The sequence below is a fragment of the Lepisma saccharinum genome, chromosome 4, assembly GCF_977018435.1.
Source record: "Lepisma saccharinum chromosome 4, izLepSacc3.1, whole genome shotgun sequence".
Taxonomy (NCBI): Eukaryota; Metazoa; Arthropoda; class Insecta; order Zygentoma; family Lepismatidae; genus Lepisma; species Lepisma saccharinum.
This window is the reverse complement of record NC_139232.1, coordinates 64,506,443-64,526,425: the sequence shown is the minus strand read 5'-3', so window position 1 is coordinate 64,526,425 and position 19,983 is coordinate 64,506,443. Positions and strand designations below refer to the sequence as shown.

Below are 19,983 nucleotides of genomic sequence, written 5' to 3'. Positions count from 1 at the left end.
CTGGGTTCAAGTCCAAGCTTTTCGAGTGACCCTTCAACGTTGGCGAGTAATCATTCGCCCTCATCGTCGCGATTTCGATTCCCGGGGATAGATGCAAAGGCGGTCGGAGCGTGGTGCTGATCACCTACACAACGACTGAGTTCGTGACCGTGTGCGTTCCATACCTGCACATGTTGCAGTGTGAAAAGGAAGGTTTTTGTAAGTATGGATAACTGTTCCCCCTACACACATTAGAAGTGGCACGTTAATACTTAATGTACTACATTCTAATCCTGTGTAAGCAAAATGTAGATCATAAATACGTAGTAATGCAACTTTTATAGGTGACTACTCAAAGGAAAAATGCTATTGTTTTTTACATGAATGTAAAAAGGAACGACAGTTATACACGGTGATTCATAAGTCTGTGAAACATTTTAATTCACCACAGGTGCAACTAATAGTGAAAATTCTGATGCCGATAGAACGAGAAACTCTCCAAGTTTTTGTAGAAAACCGCATTGGTGTATAAGTTACCATGGTTTGTCGCTAGGAGACGGACAGTGGTAGCAAATATGGCGGTAAGTAATCGTGAGAAGGCGTTTTGTGTGTTGAAATACTCAAGAACCTTGTCTGCTGTGACTGTACAGAGCAGAATTTCACTCCCCGCCAATCTCCAGGAACTTCGCAACCGTATCTCTGCGGCTGTGGCGCTGATCGACCGTTATATCTTATATGCTATGTATATCACCCGTGTGTGACGAAATACAGTATCATTTTGATATCTGCCACAACCGCAAAGGTTGACACACAGAACGTTTGTGAGGTGTGTGTGTACAAGAAACTTGGAGAGTTCGTCATTCTATCAGTATCAGAATTACCATTATGAATTGTATCGTTTATCTGTAGAAAGTTTCTGAAATGTTTCACGGACTTATGAATCGCCCTGTATAACACTTTCCACTTGTCTATCGTCAGCGAGAATTGGATTTGCTATAAATTTGCATTCATTTATATTTACTATTTCTCTTATCGAAATGAAAATTAGGGGTGCTGCCGAAGGCAAGGGATGCACAACCACCGCTCTGATGCTGTCTATACTAAGTCTTTTATATATCTGAAGGTCACAGGAACCTGATGACTTTCCCACTGTGCTTGTGGCTGATTGATTTTCTTTTGTTTTTCCAGGTGCGCCGTGAGCCTAAATGGGCATCCGCCACATCCATGGAGCAGCAGCCACTGTTGCACGAACTGGTGATCAACGACAGCATCTTCTCGGCTCGTTACGCCACGCCCCCGCACCCAAGTAGACGCCCCACTTTCGAATTCCCCCCGCCGCCGTCGCACCCTCCGGAGCGCGAGGGAGACCGCGGTTTCGGCATGTTCCGCGATGCCGTCCGGGCCCCGCTGTCGGGTCGCGCGACGCGCCAGTGCTGGGCGCAGGAGGAAGAGATGCTGCTGGAGATGCTGTGCTCCGGGAAGGAGGACCGGATCTTGGAAGACGAGGGGTACGTGCCGGATCTTCTCGCGGCTCCGGCGCCCGGTTACTACCCGGAGGAACATGAGTACTCGTACGCGTACGACTCCAGCCTGCCGCCCGCGGTTATGCTGCAAGAGCGCCAGAAGTACCACCATCGACGGCAATACCTAAGACAGGCCGACCCGAGGCATAGCCGACATACTTACATCAGCACGTACGGCGTCGAGGAGAACATATACGAAGAGATTAACGAGGTTCAGAATGCCTTTCGCAACCCGGACGATTTTGCCGACGGGATCGAGGACTTTCCGTGCCCTCCGCACTTGTCGCGGCCCGGAAGTCGCCAACGTTCCGGCGACGGCGTGATCGAGGAGGTCCGGAAGGTCCAAAGTTGCCACAAGAAGGTCCTCGGCGAGCTCAACCTTGCCGTGGAAGCCATGCTCATGCCCTCTCGACCTTTGGAAGACCTGGACCTTCCAGTCGGTCCAACAGACGAACTCCTCACTCCGGACAGCGGATTCCAGAGCGGTTCCGGGTACGTCGGCACCAGAGCCCCCGACACCCCGCGGTCGTCCAAGAGCTTCCCTCGGACCGGAGGCCCGCCCCCGGCCCTCGACGGTCATCAGCGTCTGCACAAGTGCGAGTCCCTGGATATGAAGCAGCTCCCGCCGCCTTCCTCCTACCGGCGGCGCAGCTTACGTCACGAGTTGGAGAAGAATCTTGGGTTCTTCAACAAGAAAGGATGGCGATTCCCAGGCTTCGGAGGACGTAAAGGTAGGTGAAGAGCTCGCTAATTAGTGCTTCGAGAACTCCCCTTACCACAATTGCCAGGATGTCTCGTAATAAATTATATCCAATTTATAACATTCCAAAAAAGTGCACATTCCCATGGTTGCGCCCTTACTAAACCTTGAACCGCTCAGATATCCGTGCAAATAGCTTTCAGTTCAAAAATACACACAAAGACATGGGCTTCCACAGACACATTCAACGGGTATCACTTGCCCCAATGTCTTCATAATCTAGAAAAAATACAACAGAACATAACTTATATACTTTTCTCTTCTTTCTTTAGGTTTTTGCCTTTCTTCTTGTCTTTGAATCTACTCTTCGTGTTTACTTTCTCCCTCTCTCTCTCTAAGTAACTAACTGAAGTTTTATGGCTGCAGCAACACAAGCCTTCCATCTGTCCTTATCCTGGGCAAGACCAATCCAGTCTTGTTCATCCGTACTGAATCTCTTTAGGTCCGTCTCACGCGTTGATTATTTCATTTATTAGATTACATTTTCTCTTCATATCATGTTCTCTCCTTTATTGTCTCCTCCCCCTCTCTCACTTGACGTCTTCAGTTCCTCACTTTCATATTCTGTAGTTTCCTTCTGTTTTCCTCATTCCTTCCTTCCCTCGTTTCTCTTTTCTCCGTCGCTCTCCATCATTCCTCAACATAAATTTGTCTATCTCTTTGCTTGTCAAAACATTTCTATTGTAACATGACCAGTAAATATGACGTCATAAGATTACACACACACACTCCACTCCAGAACACAACTGTTTGTTTTTTACCTACTCTCTTGTAAGTGTCGGTGACCGAACACCCAGCATACTACGTAGTTGATCAGTACCATTTTTACATGAAATTCTGACGAAACCGTGTTCGCTTATTTAAAATTATCAGATAAATTTGTAAGAATTATCAAATTCAGGAAACCTTGCAATGCATTTTTGTTTACTATAGAGTCAAAAATCTGTTTTCCCGTGCACTATCGGCTGCATACTCAAGAAGTTGATCCACGATTATTATTGCGAGGGTTCTGTCAAAAGTCAATTTAACCCCAAGTTATCATAAATAAAGCTTTTGTGCAAAATTCTTAGAATATTAATGGGCACATTAGAAGAAATTTTAAGAGATTTTTCTGGGATACTAGTGCTGTGGTTTCCATCTTTCCACGTAATTATCTCGTATGGATGCCTCTGAAACATGATGGGGTGTAACCCCCACCACGTTCTTTAGTCATGTCAATAAATTAGGTGATCAATGTTACTCTGCCTAATCCCGCATTCCCAGTAATTTGAAAGAGATGTCCAGCAATTTCTGGATCGATGTTCCATTTTCCCTCTGTTGGAAATTCTGTTTTCGCTTTGGTCATCATTGTCAACTGGTGGTGAGCATTTTTTAGGCTTTCAGTGGCCAGTGGCGTTATGTAGGACACTGAACGGCTGTTGTGGTAAACAATCGTAATGAGAATGGTGGGATGTAAGGTGTGTCCTTTGCTGATGGCAAATGTCAACTCTCTTCGTAGTACACCCTGGCCTGCATTTTGTAGACTAACGAGGCTCTGGCGCTTGGACCTGCAGCAGTGATGTGCGTCTACGCGTAAACAACGATAGTCTACATTCTACACGTAGACTATATTATACACGTAGATTACGTAATCTATGTAAACAACATGGGGAAAGGTGAAAACTTAGCAAAGAGCGCCGTGGAATTAAAAGAAAATTATACTGCGTGTCAGTTGCTGATGTGTGTTGAGAACTTTTCATACTCTTTCTTTCAAATTCGAACAATTTCTCACCTAGGAAGAAACCTAATATAGGAAATATTCTAGTGCTTTATGGGGAAAAGATCACTCTTGCCTCACGACTGCCATCTGTTGTTGTTTTTTGCATACTATTTATCTTCTTCCATAGTTGATAATAGAAGAGAAGAGAAATTTTGTTGTAAATAGGATTCTTTTCATGTCGTTAGGAACCAATATAGTTGAAAATGTCACTTTCATTTCATGAAACCCTTGAAAATTAATTTTAATGCACTTTAGATTGTCTACGTAGTCTATGTAAACTACCACCCAATGTAATCTACGCGTAGATTACGTGTAGACAACGCATGTAGACGTAAACTTGTAGTCTACGGCACATCACTGACCTGCAGGCAGGATATTCCTCATAGAAATTATGTTGTGGTCGTCTCCCATTATCCACCTCATCGTATCATCATTCATCCCCATCATCGCGATTAGCCAAAAGTGACAGAGTAATAAGTAACTACATGCTAATGAGTATTTTGGCAAAGTTATCTAAAAGATGAATGAATTTGAATTAATTTGTTCCATGCAAACCACGTGCCCCAGTCATTATGTAATCTGACGGCCACGCCGGAGACCAGGGTCCGATTCCCGGTTGGTGATTTCAGATGGGAATTTTTCCATGGAAGGTCCTGGGGGTTCACCCAGCTTCTAATAAATAGATACCTTGCGGCATTGGTTTATCCGAAATGTATACATCTAGAAGAAGGGAAAAGGGTGTCATTTCGTATTTACGGGAGTATAAATGTAAATATAAAGCAAAAGTGAACTTTAATTGGCCCTTTGTGAACAATTTCAAGGGTGGTCAACCATTCACCTAGTTGTGAATGTGTGGAGCCCTACCTCCACGGCATTTTACAAATGTGCAGGAGGTACTTTACCTTTTTTAAATATATAAACCATGTATATTGGTATTTAGAGGGTTCAGTAAAATTTCACTTGCTTTTCAATGCAATACGAACAACACAACAGATAGCGCCTCTGTCCAAACATCTATAAGAACTATTTCAGTGCTTACCACACAAGCTATTGTCCATAGATATTTCATGCCAATGGTTCAGTACTTTCCTCAGCATTATCAATATCTGATTACGTTTTTTTCTTTTCTAAATTACGTTCAGATGTTGATCGTTCTGCATGTGTTCTTGCGATTGTTGTGTGGGTGTTCAGCGTTGTAATGTCCATCACAGTTCTGACGTTCAGCGGTTGCGGTATATGCAGCTCGACTCCGAAGGACTCCTCAGGGGACCGGAAGAAGGGGAAAAAGCTTATCACGATCGCTTTCCAGTTTGAGGCTGGAAAAAAAGGAATTTCCCTTGACGTTCGGTGGCTGCCGTAAATCCGAATGCCAAGGTGAAACGACGGTCAATGCCGAACGGAACTCATTTCACGTGTCGTTTCGCCGCCCCAATTTGTCTGGGAGCGGAGGCGTTGCCTGCAGGAGAGAGCCTATATTTCTCACGAGTACCCGGCGAGGTTGTCACGCGTCGTCGCTCCCTCCAGCTGCCATCTGGGGCGGAAGTCGGGATGGTTCTGGCGGAGCGGAAGATGTGACAACTATGCCTTCGCGTCCTGCGGTGCTGAGGAGCGGTGACTGGCGGTTGATGGAGTACTCGCTGGAAATTGACCTCACGGGGCAGAGAGCGTTTCCCACGCCACCTTTTGGAGTCTCTATTGGTGCCAGAGATCTTGCACTTTTGTTGCATCAATTGATACAGTTAAAAGTGTAATTTTTGTTTCTTTGAAGCGATCGTTGCTGAACTTTTCAATTGATGCAGCATTTTGATGCACCAAAAGTACATCATTAGGATTTTATGCGCCGACCTCCGTGGCGGATTGGTTAGTTAGTACAGCGCGCTACTGGGCAAGGGGTCCCGGATTCGAAACCCGGTGGTGGTACATAGAGGTTCGGATTCCACTGTAGGCCCAATCCCGATTGACCTTTCTGTCCGCCTCGGTTCGAATCCCAGCCTGGGCGGGCATCTGTGTTCTTTGTGAGTGTAATTCAATTTCATCCTATCATCACTCATCCGCATTGTCGCGATTAGCCAAAAGTAGCAGAAGAGCCAAGTAAAATAAACCGAATCAATCATTTTCAGAGTCTGTCTTGAGCAGTTCATCTGCTTTCTCCCCATCAATGCAGCTAAAACTGAAAATAAATTGTTACATAACATAACTTAAGATATCGTCCTCCTTTTTGTTACAGGGATGTATCTAGAATATTTCATCTGCGGGATGCAAGGGTAAATTTAGAACCAAAATGACCAAAAATTGGGCTTTTGTAAAAAAAATTAGGGCAATGTTAGGGGAGTATTTGGGGGGAGGTATGTGTATAAATAGCAGTTTTTCTGTCTTCCTGAACCATCTAAAATTGGTAATAAATCTCGAAATAACAAAAGAATAAATCAAATATCCTTTGATGTCTAAACTTACCTAAAAATCAAGTAGTCATCAACCCCGTAAGGACTAAAGTTGTGTGATCACCCAAAACTAAATGTTTAAACTATGGCGAAAAACTTACCCTAAATGATCCGGGAACTTTTCTAACGGTGGAAGCGGCCCCGGCGCCCACCCAGCGTCGAATAACATGGGTACCTGGGGGAAACCCTGGGGGGTAAAGGCGGTTAGGGGCGTGATGCTGATCACATCACCCCCACTCACGACCGGATCAAGAAAGTGTGGGGCGTTACCCCCACACCCCCTATACGCCTTCATGGCGTGGTGCTATGCACAGGGGAACACTTTACCTTTTTTTAATGATCTTAATGGGAGATAGAGCTAAAGAGGATCATCTGCTTACGAGAATAGGGCATTGATTCGCCACTGGATCTTGACCACTCATAAGAAAATGCTGAACAGACACAGAGGGTCACAAAATTGGAGCAAAATGGGGCTTGGGGTTGAAATTATTTTGTGTGTTCCGTTTTTCACTGAATGTCCCCTTAAAAACTGAAGAGCATCGTGCGTTTTTTTTTTTTGACAACTTATTTTCTGTTTTCCAAAAAATATATTTTGTCGCTTCTGTCAAAGGTCAATAGGTAATACCATTCTTGTTAGTTTGGAGAGCATATTCTCCGTTCAAGAAGAATCTAATGCGACTCTGTCATAGTCATTTTCACTATATTTCCATTTATTTCGTAATACGAGTAAGCTTTTTGTTTTAACTGTCTGTACTACAATGTGAAATCTTGGAAGGACCAGACTTTCTGTTTGTTGTAAACAGTTTTCATGTCTCTCTCTCTCTCTCTCTCTCTCTTTCTTGCCATTTCAATTTGTTATTCTCCGACCGCCCTTTCAGTGCTACAGTTTCTAGCGTGTACATCTCTCCGTTCAGCATATTTAGCACTTGCTGAGAGCGTTCAACAGTCCAGCTTTCTAATATGCCTCCTCTGAAGGAACAGAATTACGGTGCATTTCAAAACTAAAATATTGCAAGTTGCTACAGAGAGGAAAAAATTGCTCTGAAGAAAATTTGCAAGTTACACTGGTATTGAGAAATTGCAAATTTTAGTGAATAACAATAACATTTGCAAAATAGGATGAGGCGACCTTTTTTTAATCACTCAACCTTCCTTTTCATATATCCGCTCTTCGCATTCAGATGAAACTATCAAGAGTTTTTCATTATTAAGGCTCCCATCTCTAATGAATTTTCTTAACTCGGTTCATGTGATTTTTATTAACTTTCGTTTTTCCTAAACAGAACTTAATGCAAAGTATTAATTATTCTAATAGTTAACAGATGGCGCAAAAGTATCTGTGTAATCTATTGTCTGTTTTTTCAGTCCGATTAATAATAACGTTTGCCCATTTACATCTAAAAATGTATATTATTTTATGTACCATATAGCTACTTCTTTCATAAAGCAGTATGTGATATCTTTGACAAATTTAATATAATTTTACTAAAGTTTGAAGCTTTATTAAGTATACAGGGTGACTGGTAAGTAGATGTATTCCCTGAAAGGGGTTAAAGTAGAGACAATTTGCAATAAATTTGACCATATGATACCCCGTCCGAAAATTAGTAGTTTTCGAGATAATCGAATTTCTATTGTTTTTTATAAGAAATGACAATTTTCCACATAAAAAGATGAATTGAGAAAAAACTGCTCTTTGTGTGGCACATATTTCATCGTTTTCTGATAGCTAACAAATAAGTGGTTCGTTGAAAAAAAGTTTTTCCCAAATAACAACGAGAGGGTCTAAACTTACAAATGATGATAAAAAAATTATTTCTTAGTTTACTTGGCATCGTATTAATAACAAAAATGGTATGACACGAAGCGTACAAATTACTTAAATTACTTCCTTGTGTCATCTGCTATCCAACAAGGTACAAATGTTGCTAACATTCACATTTGTGTACAAGAAATAATACTTCATTCATGTGAATGGAATCAATGAACAATACGATTAAAGAAGATTACACGTCTTGCTCAAAGTGCGCACCTCCGTTACGAATGCAGGCACGCAGGTTTTTATGGACATTTGGTCTCGTAACTCGTGATGTGATGGTGTCCTTGATGTGTTGACCAGCTGTTAAGATCCTCTCCCTGAGATCTTCGTGCTAGTTTACCGGTGTCTTGTAAACTAAGTCTTTCATGTGGCTCCAAATGTAGAAGTTGCAAAGCGACAAATCGGGGGATCGAGCCGGCCAGGGAATCGGGCCGCCTCCCCCAATCCATTTCTTTGGGTAATTTTCATCCAGCCACTGTCGCACGCCCAGGCAGAAGTATGGATGGGCGTCATCAACAATCATTTGATCGAGCCATTTTTCCTGCCCCAAATCTTAAATGGCATCACTTATGAACATTCTTTGAAAAACGGGATGGCAATGTTGTTGGAGGATATGCCTCTAGCTACAAGACGTGACATGATTTATCAGCATGATGACTGCCCAGCTCGATCCCTCGATCGATTTGACGCCTTGCGACTTTTACATTTGGAGCCACATGACAAGACACCGGTAAACTCGCAAGAAGAGCTCAGGGAGAGGATCTTAACAGCTGGTCAACACATCACACATCACACAACACAACACCATCACATTACGAGTTACGAGACCAAATGTCCATAAAAACCTGCGTGCCTGCATTCGTAACGGAGGTGTCCACTTTGAGCAAGACGGGTAATGTTCTTTAATTGTATTGTTCATTGATTCCATTCACATGAAGATGAATGAAGTATTATTTCTTGTACACAAATGTGAATGTTGGCAACATTTGTACCTTGTTGGATAGCAGATGACACAAGGAAGTAATTTAAGTAATTTGTACGCTTCGTATCATACCATTTTTGTTATTAATACGTTGCCAAGTAAACTAAGAGTGCATTTTTTTATCATCACTTGTAAGTTTAGACCCATCCGTTACTTACATGTGATTGTTATTTGGGAAAAACTTTTTTTCAACGAACCACTTATTTGTTAGCTATCAGAAAACGCTGAAATAAGTTCCATACAATGAACAGTTTTTTCTCAATTCATCTTTTTATGTGGAAAATTGTCATTTCTTAAAAAAAAAAACAATAGAAATTCGATTATCTCGAAAACTACTAATTTTCGGACGGGGTATCATATGGTCAATTTTATTGCAAATTGTCTCTACTTTAACCCCTTTCAGGGAATACGTCTAATTACAAGTCACCCTGTATATATGTATATATTTAAGGGAAAAAAAACGACGTGTCCGACCTGAAACTGATAAAATGTGGGTTATCAATGGCATTGTATAACGAAACAAAGTGGCCAGTAAATTGGTTCATAAAAATAGTAATTAACGACCTTTGTTTATGACGAGGATTTCGTGATGTATTTATGCTTTCGCTTTCTCAGACTCCATTAGGATGGGAGAAAGTTTAATGACATAATATGACAAGAGATGTCTCTGTAGTAATTTCTGTGATGTATGACTGGCGTAAATTTCTCTGCTGATTTCAATGGAATAGTGTTTATTCCACGCTGTTTCAAGTGCACACATCTTCATGATTTATTGTTATATGCAATCAAGAGGCAGGTAATGCTTGGTTAATATAACTTGATCATCATTTGAATGATTCTGTTGTATCTCATGGTTTGAAAAGTTCTCGGAATGGAGTAGAAAGAAACGACTTACAACAGTGATTTTTTTTGATTTTTCAATGTAGTCTCCCTGTACACTAATGCACTTGGTCCAGCGATGTTCCAATGCTTTGATCCCATCTCGAAAATTAGATTCCTCCAGGCCTGTGAAATACGTGTCAACTTCGGCTATTAGTTCTTCCTTTGAAGAGAATCTCCGTCCATCGAGGAAACTTTTGAGTTCGGGGAAAAGATGGAAGTCTGAGGGAGGCGAATAAGGCGGATGTGGCAACAATTCGTAACCAAGTTCATGAATTTTTCCCATGGCAACGACACTTGTGTGAGGGTGCGCATTGTCCTGATGCAAGATGATTTTCTTTCTTGCCAAACCTGGCCTCTTTTCCCGTATCTTATGCTTTAGTTGGTCGAGGAGATTAGCGTAGTATTGTCCCGTAATTGTTTGACCAGTGGGAAGATAATCGATCAACAGAATCCCTTTCGCATCCCAAAACACTGACGCCATTACCTTTCCGGCCGACCGTATTGCCTTTGCTTTCTTTGGTGGTGGTGAATCAACATGTTTCCACTGCTTTGACTGTTGTTTTGTCTCTGGGGTATAGTAGTGGACCCACGTTTCATCTGTCGTCACAAACCGGCGCAAAAAATCTGTTTGGTTTCTCTTAAAACGAGTCAAACATTGTTCGGAAATGTCCACTCTGATGCGTTTATGGTCCTGTGTTAAAAGTCGCGGCACCCATCTTGCAGATAATTTTCTCATATCCAATTCAACTGTTAAAATGTGATACGCCCGTTCGGATGACATTACTATAGCTTCTGCAATTTCACGCACTTTCAGTCGGCGATCCTCCATGACCAATTTATGCACTTTTTCAATAATTTCTGGGGTAGTAGCACATTTTGGGCGACCACTACGTGATCTTCTTCTAAGCTGTCCCGACCAAATTTAAACTCGTTTGTCCACTTTGCAACAGTTGAATATGAAGGAGCAGAGTCCCCCAGTGTGTTCAGAAAATCGGATGAATTTCCTTTGCTTTCATACCTTTCTTTACGAAGTACTTAATCACCGCTCGAATCTAGATTTTTTTCCATCTTCACAAAGCACTGCATGGGAACAACTACAAAGTGACGTCCGCACCACGGATCTCTACCCAGAACACTGACGCGCCACGTGTTTATTAATAAAGGATGGCCTATTACTATGCGGGAACCTCGTTGTCCTAGCACTGACATCTGGTGGTGATTCCGATAACTTTTCAAACCACCCTCGTATGTAAAATGGATGACTAGATAGTACGGCGCTATTTGAGTTCATCTTTTTCATTGTATCGCACCATCGTTAACTTTTACCAGTTCACGAAAACAAATTTCGAAATCCCAGCACACTGCAACTTATATTCACGCATCTATAAATTTGAGACTTACATCTTAGTATCAAATACATTATCGCAACAGAACAAATATGTACTGTTTATTGTCAAATTCTTTTTCTTCCCGAATATAGCCCGGCAGGAGGGTCACTGGACTTTTTCTCGCATCAGATATAAATTAATTTCTATTAAAGTTCATGCCTATTTATTATGGCTGTCTATGACACAGTTCTGCTTCAGACTGAACGCATATGAACAATTTTGACTGCATTGAAGCGAAATGGCACACGCACCAGTGTATTTGAAATTCTTACCGTAGCTGCATTGTGAAAACATATTTCTGCTAAGTTAGGTGTAATTTTGAGGACGCGAATGCGCAGGGGTTTATCCAGAATTTTCCATATGTGTTATAAGTTTATATTTAGAGGGTCGTAAGGGTAAATTTAGAGCCAAAATTATAAAAGAAAATTAGGCCTTTAGGGGGTGTTAGTAGGGGAGGGCACAGGGGTATATGCTTTACCCCTTACAATTTGGTGATTTGCAAGAGCATTTCATTTGTCTTCTTTGCGTGAATATTCAGAAGAATCGCGTGTAATTTATTTCCAGGAGAATTGCTACGATTGGCCACAAAATTTCACTGTAACGGCTTGTCAGTCGCAGTCCGACTTGTTGATCAGTCCTCGTATATTCGCGAAAAGTTGTCGAGTAGAATCCTTCAAAGCCTCTTATATGGATTTGGTTTCCATTCACACTACGCTACACCAACTCTCCTGAATGAACCACGAAGTTTCAAAAGGGGAGAAAACGCAGTGAAAGAAATTGGAAGGGGGGGAGGGAGGCTCTGGAGTGACGGGCCTTCACCGTGGTCAATTTCCAAGAACATTTTGCAGACTCTGCGCGTCTGGGTGGCTTGGGTGTTTTTCCACGCGGCTTTTTGTCCTTTTGAAAGAGCTTTATCTGTTCCCGAGCTCCACGCTGCGAGATACAGGGCAGGAGAGAAACGTAAAGCCTTGCTTCTCTGGCGGTATTGTTTTACATGCGTTGGTGGTTGGGCTCCCGGCGACACTTTGCCATGACGTGGTTGATTGACTTAACGCGCCAGGACCGGGATAAAAAGAGAAAAAAAAGAAAATCGAAAGTAAACCCGCTGTGGTAGATGGAATGTTGGGTGGCGGCGGGAAAGAGGGGGGGCAGGAGGGTACGCCAGGGGTCACCCGCGAGAAAAACTGCTTTGCGACGTTGCCAAGTGGTGCTCTGGTTTGCAGCTTGCAAGAATCAAAGCTAATTTCGCGCATTGTTAAATTTTGTAACTATCAAACGTTTAAAATACATTCAGCGTTGCAGTGTCAATCAGATGGCACGAGAAGTTAATTAAGAAAAGGAAGAAATTGTTCTGGAGGACGGTGGGGTAGGGGTGTAAAAATCGTCTAAATTCGAAGTATGAGCGGATAAAGGGTGAAGGAAATGCCTTTACGTCACGAACAAGGGCACCAGCAGAGGGAGAACAGGGGGCACTATCCCCCCTCCCCGAGATATCTGGAAAGAGTTCATGCAATTCACATTTTGAAACTGTACTGTGAAAACACAGATGAGATGTGCCGTGAAAGACAGCAGATTAACCTCTTATGCAAATTATGGGGATGCTTTGAGAATTCTTAACTGGGAGAAAAGCATCACCCCACTTTAAGCCCTGATGCCCTCCCTGAGAAAAGAAAAATCCTGCGGGCGGCCTTGGTCATAAATGAAAGCAGATCTTGAGTGAACGTGGGGTAAACGTCAGTTTATGAATGTTATACAATTAAAAATTCCCAACACCAACACATTCGCCCTTAGTTGCAAATGCAGTTAGAAGCTGACGTGGAATTTCAGAAAAAATCACTCCTAAAATAAGAAATCATTTAGTAAATCTTATTGTCTATTCTTCCTGTTTCTAGACCTGCTCTATACATGGAATTACACACTTTCTGTTCTGGGCCTTCAGCCTGCGTTTTTTTAAAAATTATTATCCTTAAAAAAAATAATTAAAAAACTATGAAATCCCGAATTGTGAATAATTCAATCGGCTTAGAATCCCTTCGAGAGCGTTCACATGAATTTTCGCGTGCCTTGCTTTTGCTACTGTCTGGATACTTGTGATGAAAATAGGCTGACGTAGCCACGAAACTATTAAGGATATCTAGACAACCGCGAAAGCAAACCACGCGAAGATTCACGTGAATGCTCTAGAAGGAATTCTAAGCAGATGATTTTTTTCAGAATTTGGAATACCACAGCGATTTTTCCAAAGGAGATGAAATTTCGTGAACGGCCTGTTTGGCCAAAGGTCCAGCAAAACCTTAAAAGCCATTGAACAAGTTTATTTCACTTTGGTGACAAAATCTCCTATTCTGGATGGCTAAGAACTATCATCTCAGTGGTTCATATAGACACTAAAGTGCGCCCAGCCAAAGAATGTACTTGAGGAAACCCAGACTTTCCGCCTCCAGTTCAAAGGGGGAAAAGCGGCGTTGCTACCGCTTGCTACACGCCTGATTTTTGTCCAGTCGTACACGACACCTCTTCCTGTCAACAAACCCCATTCGCTTGCTACGTGGCGGTAACTATTAGGCTTCGCCGTGCTTGGCTTTGATGAGGGTGCCACCTTTTTCGAAAACGAACCAAAACGAAAAATTTTGCAACGCAGAATACCACGAGAGTTCCCCCTCACCACAGCAAATAGACAAAGTCGACTGGTTCAGCAGTTCATATGACCCTCCATGGATTTCGACAGAAAAGACAAAAATAGAATTTTCAAGTTCGTTCTTTGGCCGGAACCACTGTAGGAGATCACGCATCCGAGACTGTCGATTCAACAAGGTCTCTGTATGGAGTAGAGCTTGTTGCAACGCTCTTTCTTTGATGAACTGGGTGACGTGTCGTCAGCGCATGGAGTTGGGTTTTCTGGACCTATTTCTATCAAGTAGCTTTCCCCTTGTGACTTTCGAGTCAACACGGAAAATCTGGAGCTCTGGTGAGGTTCGAACACGGGGTCGCTTACAATAAGGGCGAGAGCATAAATATTACGTTAGGCCTGAAGCAATTTCCTATTCTTGGCATTATTATTATTATTATTGTGAATTAAGCCGTGTTGGAGTACAATTTGTATTTGATTATTGATAAGATCAATCCGATGTTTTTGCCCGTTGCAGGACAGTTTCTTTTCGACGCAGAATGTACCACGCAGCTGCGTATGTCTCTCCAGCTTGTTGTCCTTAATTCCGCTCAATTCCTGCTGCCCCATGTCAAGGACAGCGGCCTTTTTGATTCTTGGAGAAGCGCCGTGACACAACACCAGGCTCTGTCGGCTGCACTCAGAAGTCTGTGTTGCTGTTGTTCATGAGGCTATCATAACTCGCCCTCTGAAGAGGATAGCCACAGAGGCGATAATAGCTTGTTAATTGTCTTCGTTTCCTGCATTTGAATTCCTCCTGTATCTCAACTGGTGATAAAAGTCCTTTGTCACATCACTGTTTAACATAGGATTGCAGAACTACTTAGGTTTTTCCCTGGTAAAGCTCTGAAACTCAACAGTACCTTCTCAATTTCTCCCAACAGACAGAGGAACACAGCTCGGTGTAAGCTATGGATGGCCGAATCCGGATTTTTTTACTATCCGGAATCCGGAAAGTAAACCAGAGAATACAAATTTGAACATCCTCTTGGATGACACAGCCTATTTGTGCCTCTCAGAGGCGTGGTGCTAACGTCGTCGCCTTGTAATCAAGGTGTCTTTGGTTCGATACCCGGTGGAGGAATTTTAAACTGTAAGTCCAGTCCCGAGTAACTTACCTATGCATAAAGTGGACTTGAACGAAACTAAAATTCACCCTATTTTAACTTGCCATCGACTGTTCGTCACACAATGTAGCAGGTCAAGCCTTAAGCATTCCAGTTAAAGGTGCACCCATTCCTTCAAAACTGATACGTCACCATTGTATCTGTACTTTTGGAAAATGTACACTCCTGTTCACATAAAGTGGCACATATTTCAACTGTTAAACTCTACAAAATGTGTCACTTTACGTGAACAGGAGTGTACACAGTAGAGTAATCCCCCTCTCCTTTCTTTGTTGCAGTGTTGCTAAATTTACACTTTTCCCTTTATGTATGCCAACAGGCTTCTGTGATATTTGAATCACCAGAAAATAGTTGCCGAGTTAATTTTGAATGCAATCCTTATTCTGAACCCGGTGGTGGTGTGGTTGAAGCATTCGAATCCTTGGTTATGTATAGATGTATCATTGTATTTGTCGCATCTTCATCGTTGCGATTATCTTAAGAGGTAGAAAAACGAGTTAAAGTAACTGAATTAGGAGTGCGATCCTTGACTCGTCAAACGATAGGGAACGTTTCTGTAAACAATACAGTTCCCCATACACCCACTTCTGGATTCGTTCGGCAGATTCTTCCTCCTCAATTGAGCTTTCTTCTTCTTTGAGGGTTACACATTCAGCCACTGTTTCAAGGTCATGGCTAGAGATATACTGTTGGATCTATACGGAAATTAATTCTTTTGTCGAGAATTAATACCAGAAGACAAGCTCATAATGAAAAAAAGTCATTCAGCACATATACGGAAAACACAAACCCTACAGATCAGTGAAGCACACACCAGAGCCTACAAGAATACACTGCAAGGTGAAGAGAGCTTAACACTGGACTGTCACCTCTCATAGTCCACTTTTTTTTATGTGAGATACAGAATTCGTTTGTAATGACTGTGAACTGTTTTAACAACATTGGTTAAAATGGGAACTGGAAATGGGCCGTTTCTACAATTCGTGGGTTGAATATTTTTGTGAGTTAGTGTAAGATAAAAAAGAAAATTATAAAATACAGGCAGATATTTCCTGAAGTAGAATTGCTTGGCCATAAATCATAATGGTGATGATAATTTTTCTCCGCATTGTGAGCTTCGTGCATTTCAACCACGTTAACCAAAACGATTTCGTGTGTCTGAACATTCAGTTAAGAAAGATGAACTATTGCAGAATGAGAGAGGTCAGGTATTGCGAGGAATTGTTTTGTAAATGAAAACGTGGAGAGGGAAGAGATAAGAACGTCCACCCAGATGAATCCATTCATGAAGAAAACATTCGATCGTGGTGATTCGAAGATTGAATGGAGTTCACTTAGTTCATGATTCTGAGAAAAGGCTGGCGAAATGCCGCTTTTCAAGATCGCGGAGATAGTACGTTGATAGCAGAAAATGACTGTTACAGTACGCAAATGTTTTCGTCTTTCATTTTATTTTAGATGCATAACATTCCTCTTAGTTATAAGTTATGAAAAGCATGCTCGTATCCGATCGTTCCTGCATGCCAGAACCACCTTCTCTCTGCAAGAACCATTGGTTCTGATGCTCAGTTGCCAACCGATTTACCTAACAGACCTTCGAGAAAGTTCACGAATGCTTGAAGCTTCCGTGAGAGCGTGAAATGTTGTGTTAGCACCAACGGACCGCATCAAAGCGTTTGGTCGTGTGCACCTGACATTGGAAATACGACCTTTCGCTTTCTTCTCGGCTTTGCTGCTATTCGTGCAATAAAAAAAATGTCCTTGGCATAGCCCAGGAATGAGTTTACCAGGCCAGGGCCCCCTCCAGAAATTTTACAAAGTTACACTGTTTACAATGTAGTTTTTACAGAAACAGAACCATTTTTATTGGTCTTGGATTGTTGAATTCGGAAAATGCATTAACTGTTGTTGCTGCCACTTGCAAGCCATATCGCACAACAATTAATGAATTTTAAGATTTATCAAACTTACTGTTGAGGTGAGATTATTTCTGTAACATTTCTGGCTTTTCTGCATTTGCAATTTGGGAGCGAGTTGTAACTCCCGAAGTCACCGATGAACAAGCGAACTGATGACGTCATCCCGCCGCAGCGCCTATCGCTAACACTCTCGCTCAATTTCTGCACTGTTGATAAGCCCGCTGTCTAAACTCGCTTGGGAACGAGCCAATCAACAGCAACGTTACACACCGTAGAGGCATGACGAGCCGCAGGAGCCTTCGTTCCATTTGCGAAATCCTCAGGCGACGCGTGTCGCTTTGGTGTGAAAGCTCGCTTAAAAGTTGATGGACATGATGATTATATTCGCACATTTTTTAATTGTTTGCCTAATATGAATTATTTGTATTTGAACTTTTGTTAGACGATGGGTCATTATATGACACTGATGACGGGGCAATCCTAAGAACACCGATGCCCATTCCGGGGCTCGAACGTGGGAACTTCGGTGGAGAGGTTGAAAGTCAACAACTTTTTTTTTTTTTAAAACCATTTTTCTTTCTTATTTTTCAAGTTTCAATTTTACTCCAATTTTCAACAGGATAGACAGACACAAACATCCATGTCTTATTCAGATTTCGAACCTGGAACCTCTGCTTCGTAGCGCGTTGCGCTGACCACTCCGCCATGGAGGTCCACATACCTACACGGATTTAACTTTTTTTTTCGTAAAGTGCACTCTTGTCAGCGTGCTGACATGAAAAAATTGATCAGCAATTGATCTGTTACATGCAAACTGACATTGATGATATTACTATTTCTACAGTAGTTTGAAGATCCCCTCTCTCGCCACGCGTTAGTTACACTGTCTTGGTGTGCTGCACATTTCGAGATTTGGGGGAGGGGGGAGGCAAAGAAGTGCATACAGTAGATGCACCCCGAGCTACGTACCAAGCAATATAAATGTGCATGTGAATCAGTGTACGACTAATGCAGCACAATTAGCATATGATTGCGGATTGGAGAGTTTTCAACGAAGTGAAACTAAAGCGGTATATTATTGCACTCATATGTAGGCAGTGACTCACTTGCGCTTGCATATTTAACTTTCTATGTGTCGCTAAAGGTGGAAATGCAAACGCCACGTTAATGAGTCGTAAAGCATTGAACACAAGATATTTAGTGAGAATTTCATAGCTTCACCTGTCATATGAGGAGGGAAGAAATGGTGTTATGAGTCTTATTTTTAACATTTAACCAATGTTTTAACATTACACCAAGATAATAAACGTGACGGGATCATACCGAAACGAGCCTGATCCCGATCTCGTCTCGAGACGAGACCAAACTTAGTATCCTAGACTGTAATATATGATGATGGAAAACAAATTGATTTGGTATGAAACTCCGGCATATCAAAGTGTTGTCTCCATAATTACTTATGGTTGCGTCATGTATTTTCTTTACCATAATCTCAAATTAATGAATTTGTGCCAAACTTGAACCTGTTCAGCGTGGTTCTATACAGTCAAAATAAAAAAGGTAGTGCTCCCCTGTGCTTAGCACCACGCCATGAAGGCGTATAGGGGGTGTGGGGGTAACGCCGCACACTTTCTTGATCCTGTCGTGAGTGGGTGTGATGTGATCAGCATCACGCCCCTGACCGTCTTTACCCCCCAGGGTTTCCCCCAAGTACCCATGTCATTCGACGCTGGGTGGGCGCCGGGGGCCCGCTTCCAACGTTATAAAAGTTCCCGCATTTGGACCGGCCGGGGATCGAACCTTGGACCTTTAGCATGGTAGTCAGACGCGTTACCGACTGAGCCACCGCGGCCTATACAGTCTAGATAAAATTATTTTTCGAGGATTCCTGGCGTCGAAACAAGAAGTCGAACAGAAATTGACATTTGGTCGACAGCAGCGAAGTCATTTTCGAAATTTACTTTCCTTTCGAAAAAGAGCTGTGATATTCCAAAATCTAAAAAATTACATCTGCTTAGAATTAAACCTATTGCGAATGCTGTCTTCTTAAATGGTCAACCCTGAATTGGCTAGCTGTACGAAAATGTTTACTTCCTTCCTACCCACCACATTATCTCTCTGCTTTCTCTGCTTTCTTCATTGTTCCTTGCTTCCCGTGCGTTCGTGTTTACCGAAGAGTGTTTTGGATCATGTTTACATTGTGTTCTTATGGTGTTACCCCCCCCCCCCATTCTACTAATGTCTTCATTTCTCTGTAGCTTTTGCAATTCACGAATTGCGCTATTTGTTTGACATACTTGCTTGGATGAGTTCCTCTCTCAAGAGGCTTCATAAGACAGCGAACCTTGAATTCGCTCCTGTTGGGGAAGGTCTCTCGTCCCCATGTCGGGGGTGAGCAACTAGATCTGGCCTTCTCTTATGGGAAGGTTTCGGCTCATCCTGGGCCTTCCAATGTACATTTTCTTTAAGTACCTTCAAGTACAGTTTCATTATGCCATCAACATTCTCTTGTAGCACAACACTTCGATACTCTGAAATTTGGTGCAGTGAAACGTTGTGCACATGCTTGTACCATATATATCAACACTACCGAGACCTTGACCTTCGAAACCGAGAACAGGCAGACCTCGCACTTTTCTTGATATCACCCTTACAAACAGAGGACTTTGCTGTAGTAATCCGAACATACGTTCTGCATGATCCTCCACTATGGACGCCACCGCAGACTTTGAGAAA

The 19,983-nt window shown here is 42.3% G+C and overlaps 1 protein-coding gene across 1 annotated transcript in view; it reads left to right on the top strand.

Moving 5' to 3' along the window:
• LOC145986527 (rho guanine nucleotide exchange factor 10) overlaps positions 1-19,983 on the top strand; it is a 267,835-nt gene that overhangs the window by 104,756 nt on the left and 143,096 nt on the right. The window contains exon 2 of the mRNA XM_083120642.1: positions 1,168-2,233. Coding sequence (XP_082976768.1) covers positions 1,204-2,233 — 1,030 coding nt within the window. The 5' untranslated portion in view covers positions 1,168-1,203. The remainder of the gene's footprint in view (positions 1-1,167; positions 2,234-19,983) is intronic.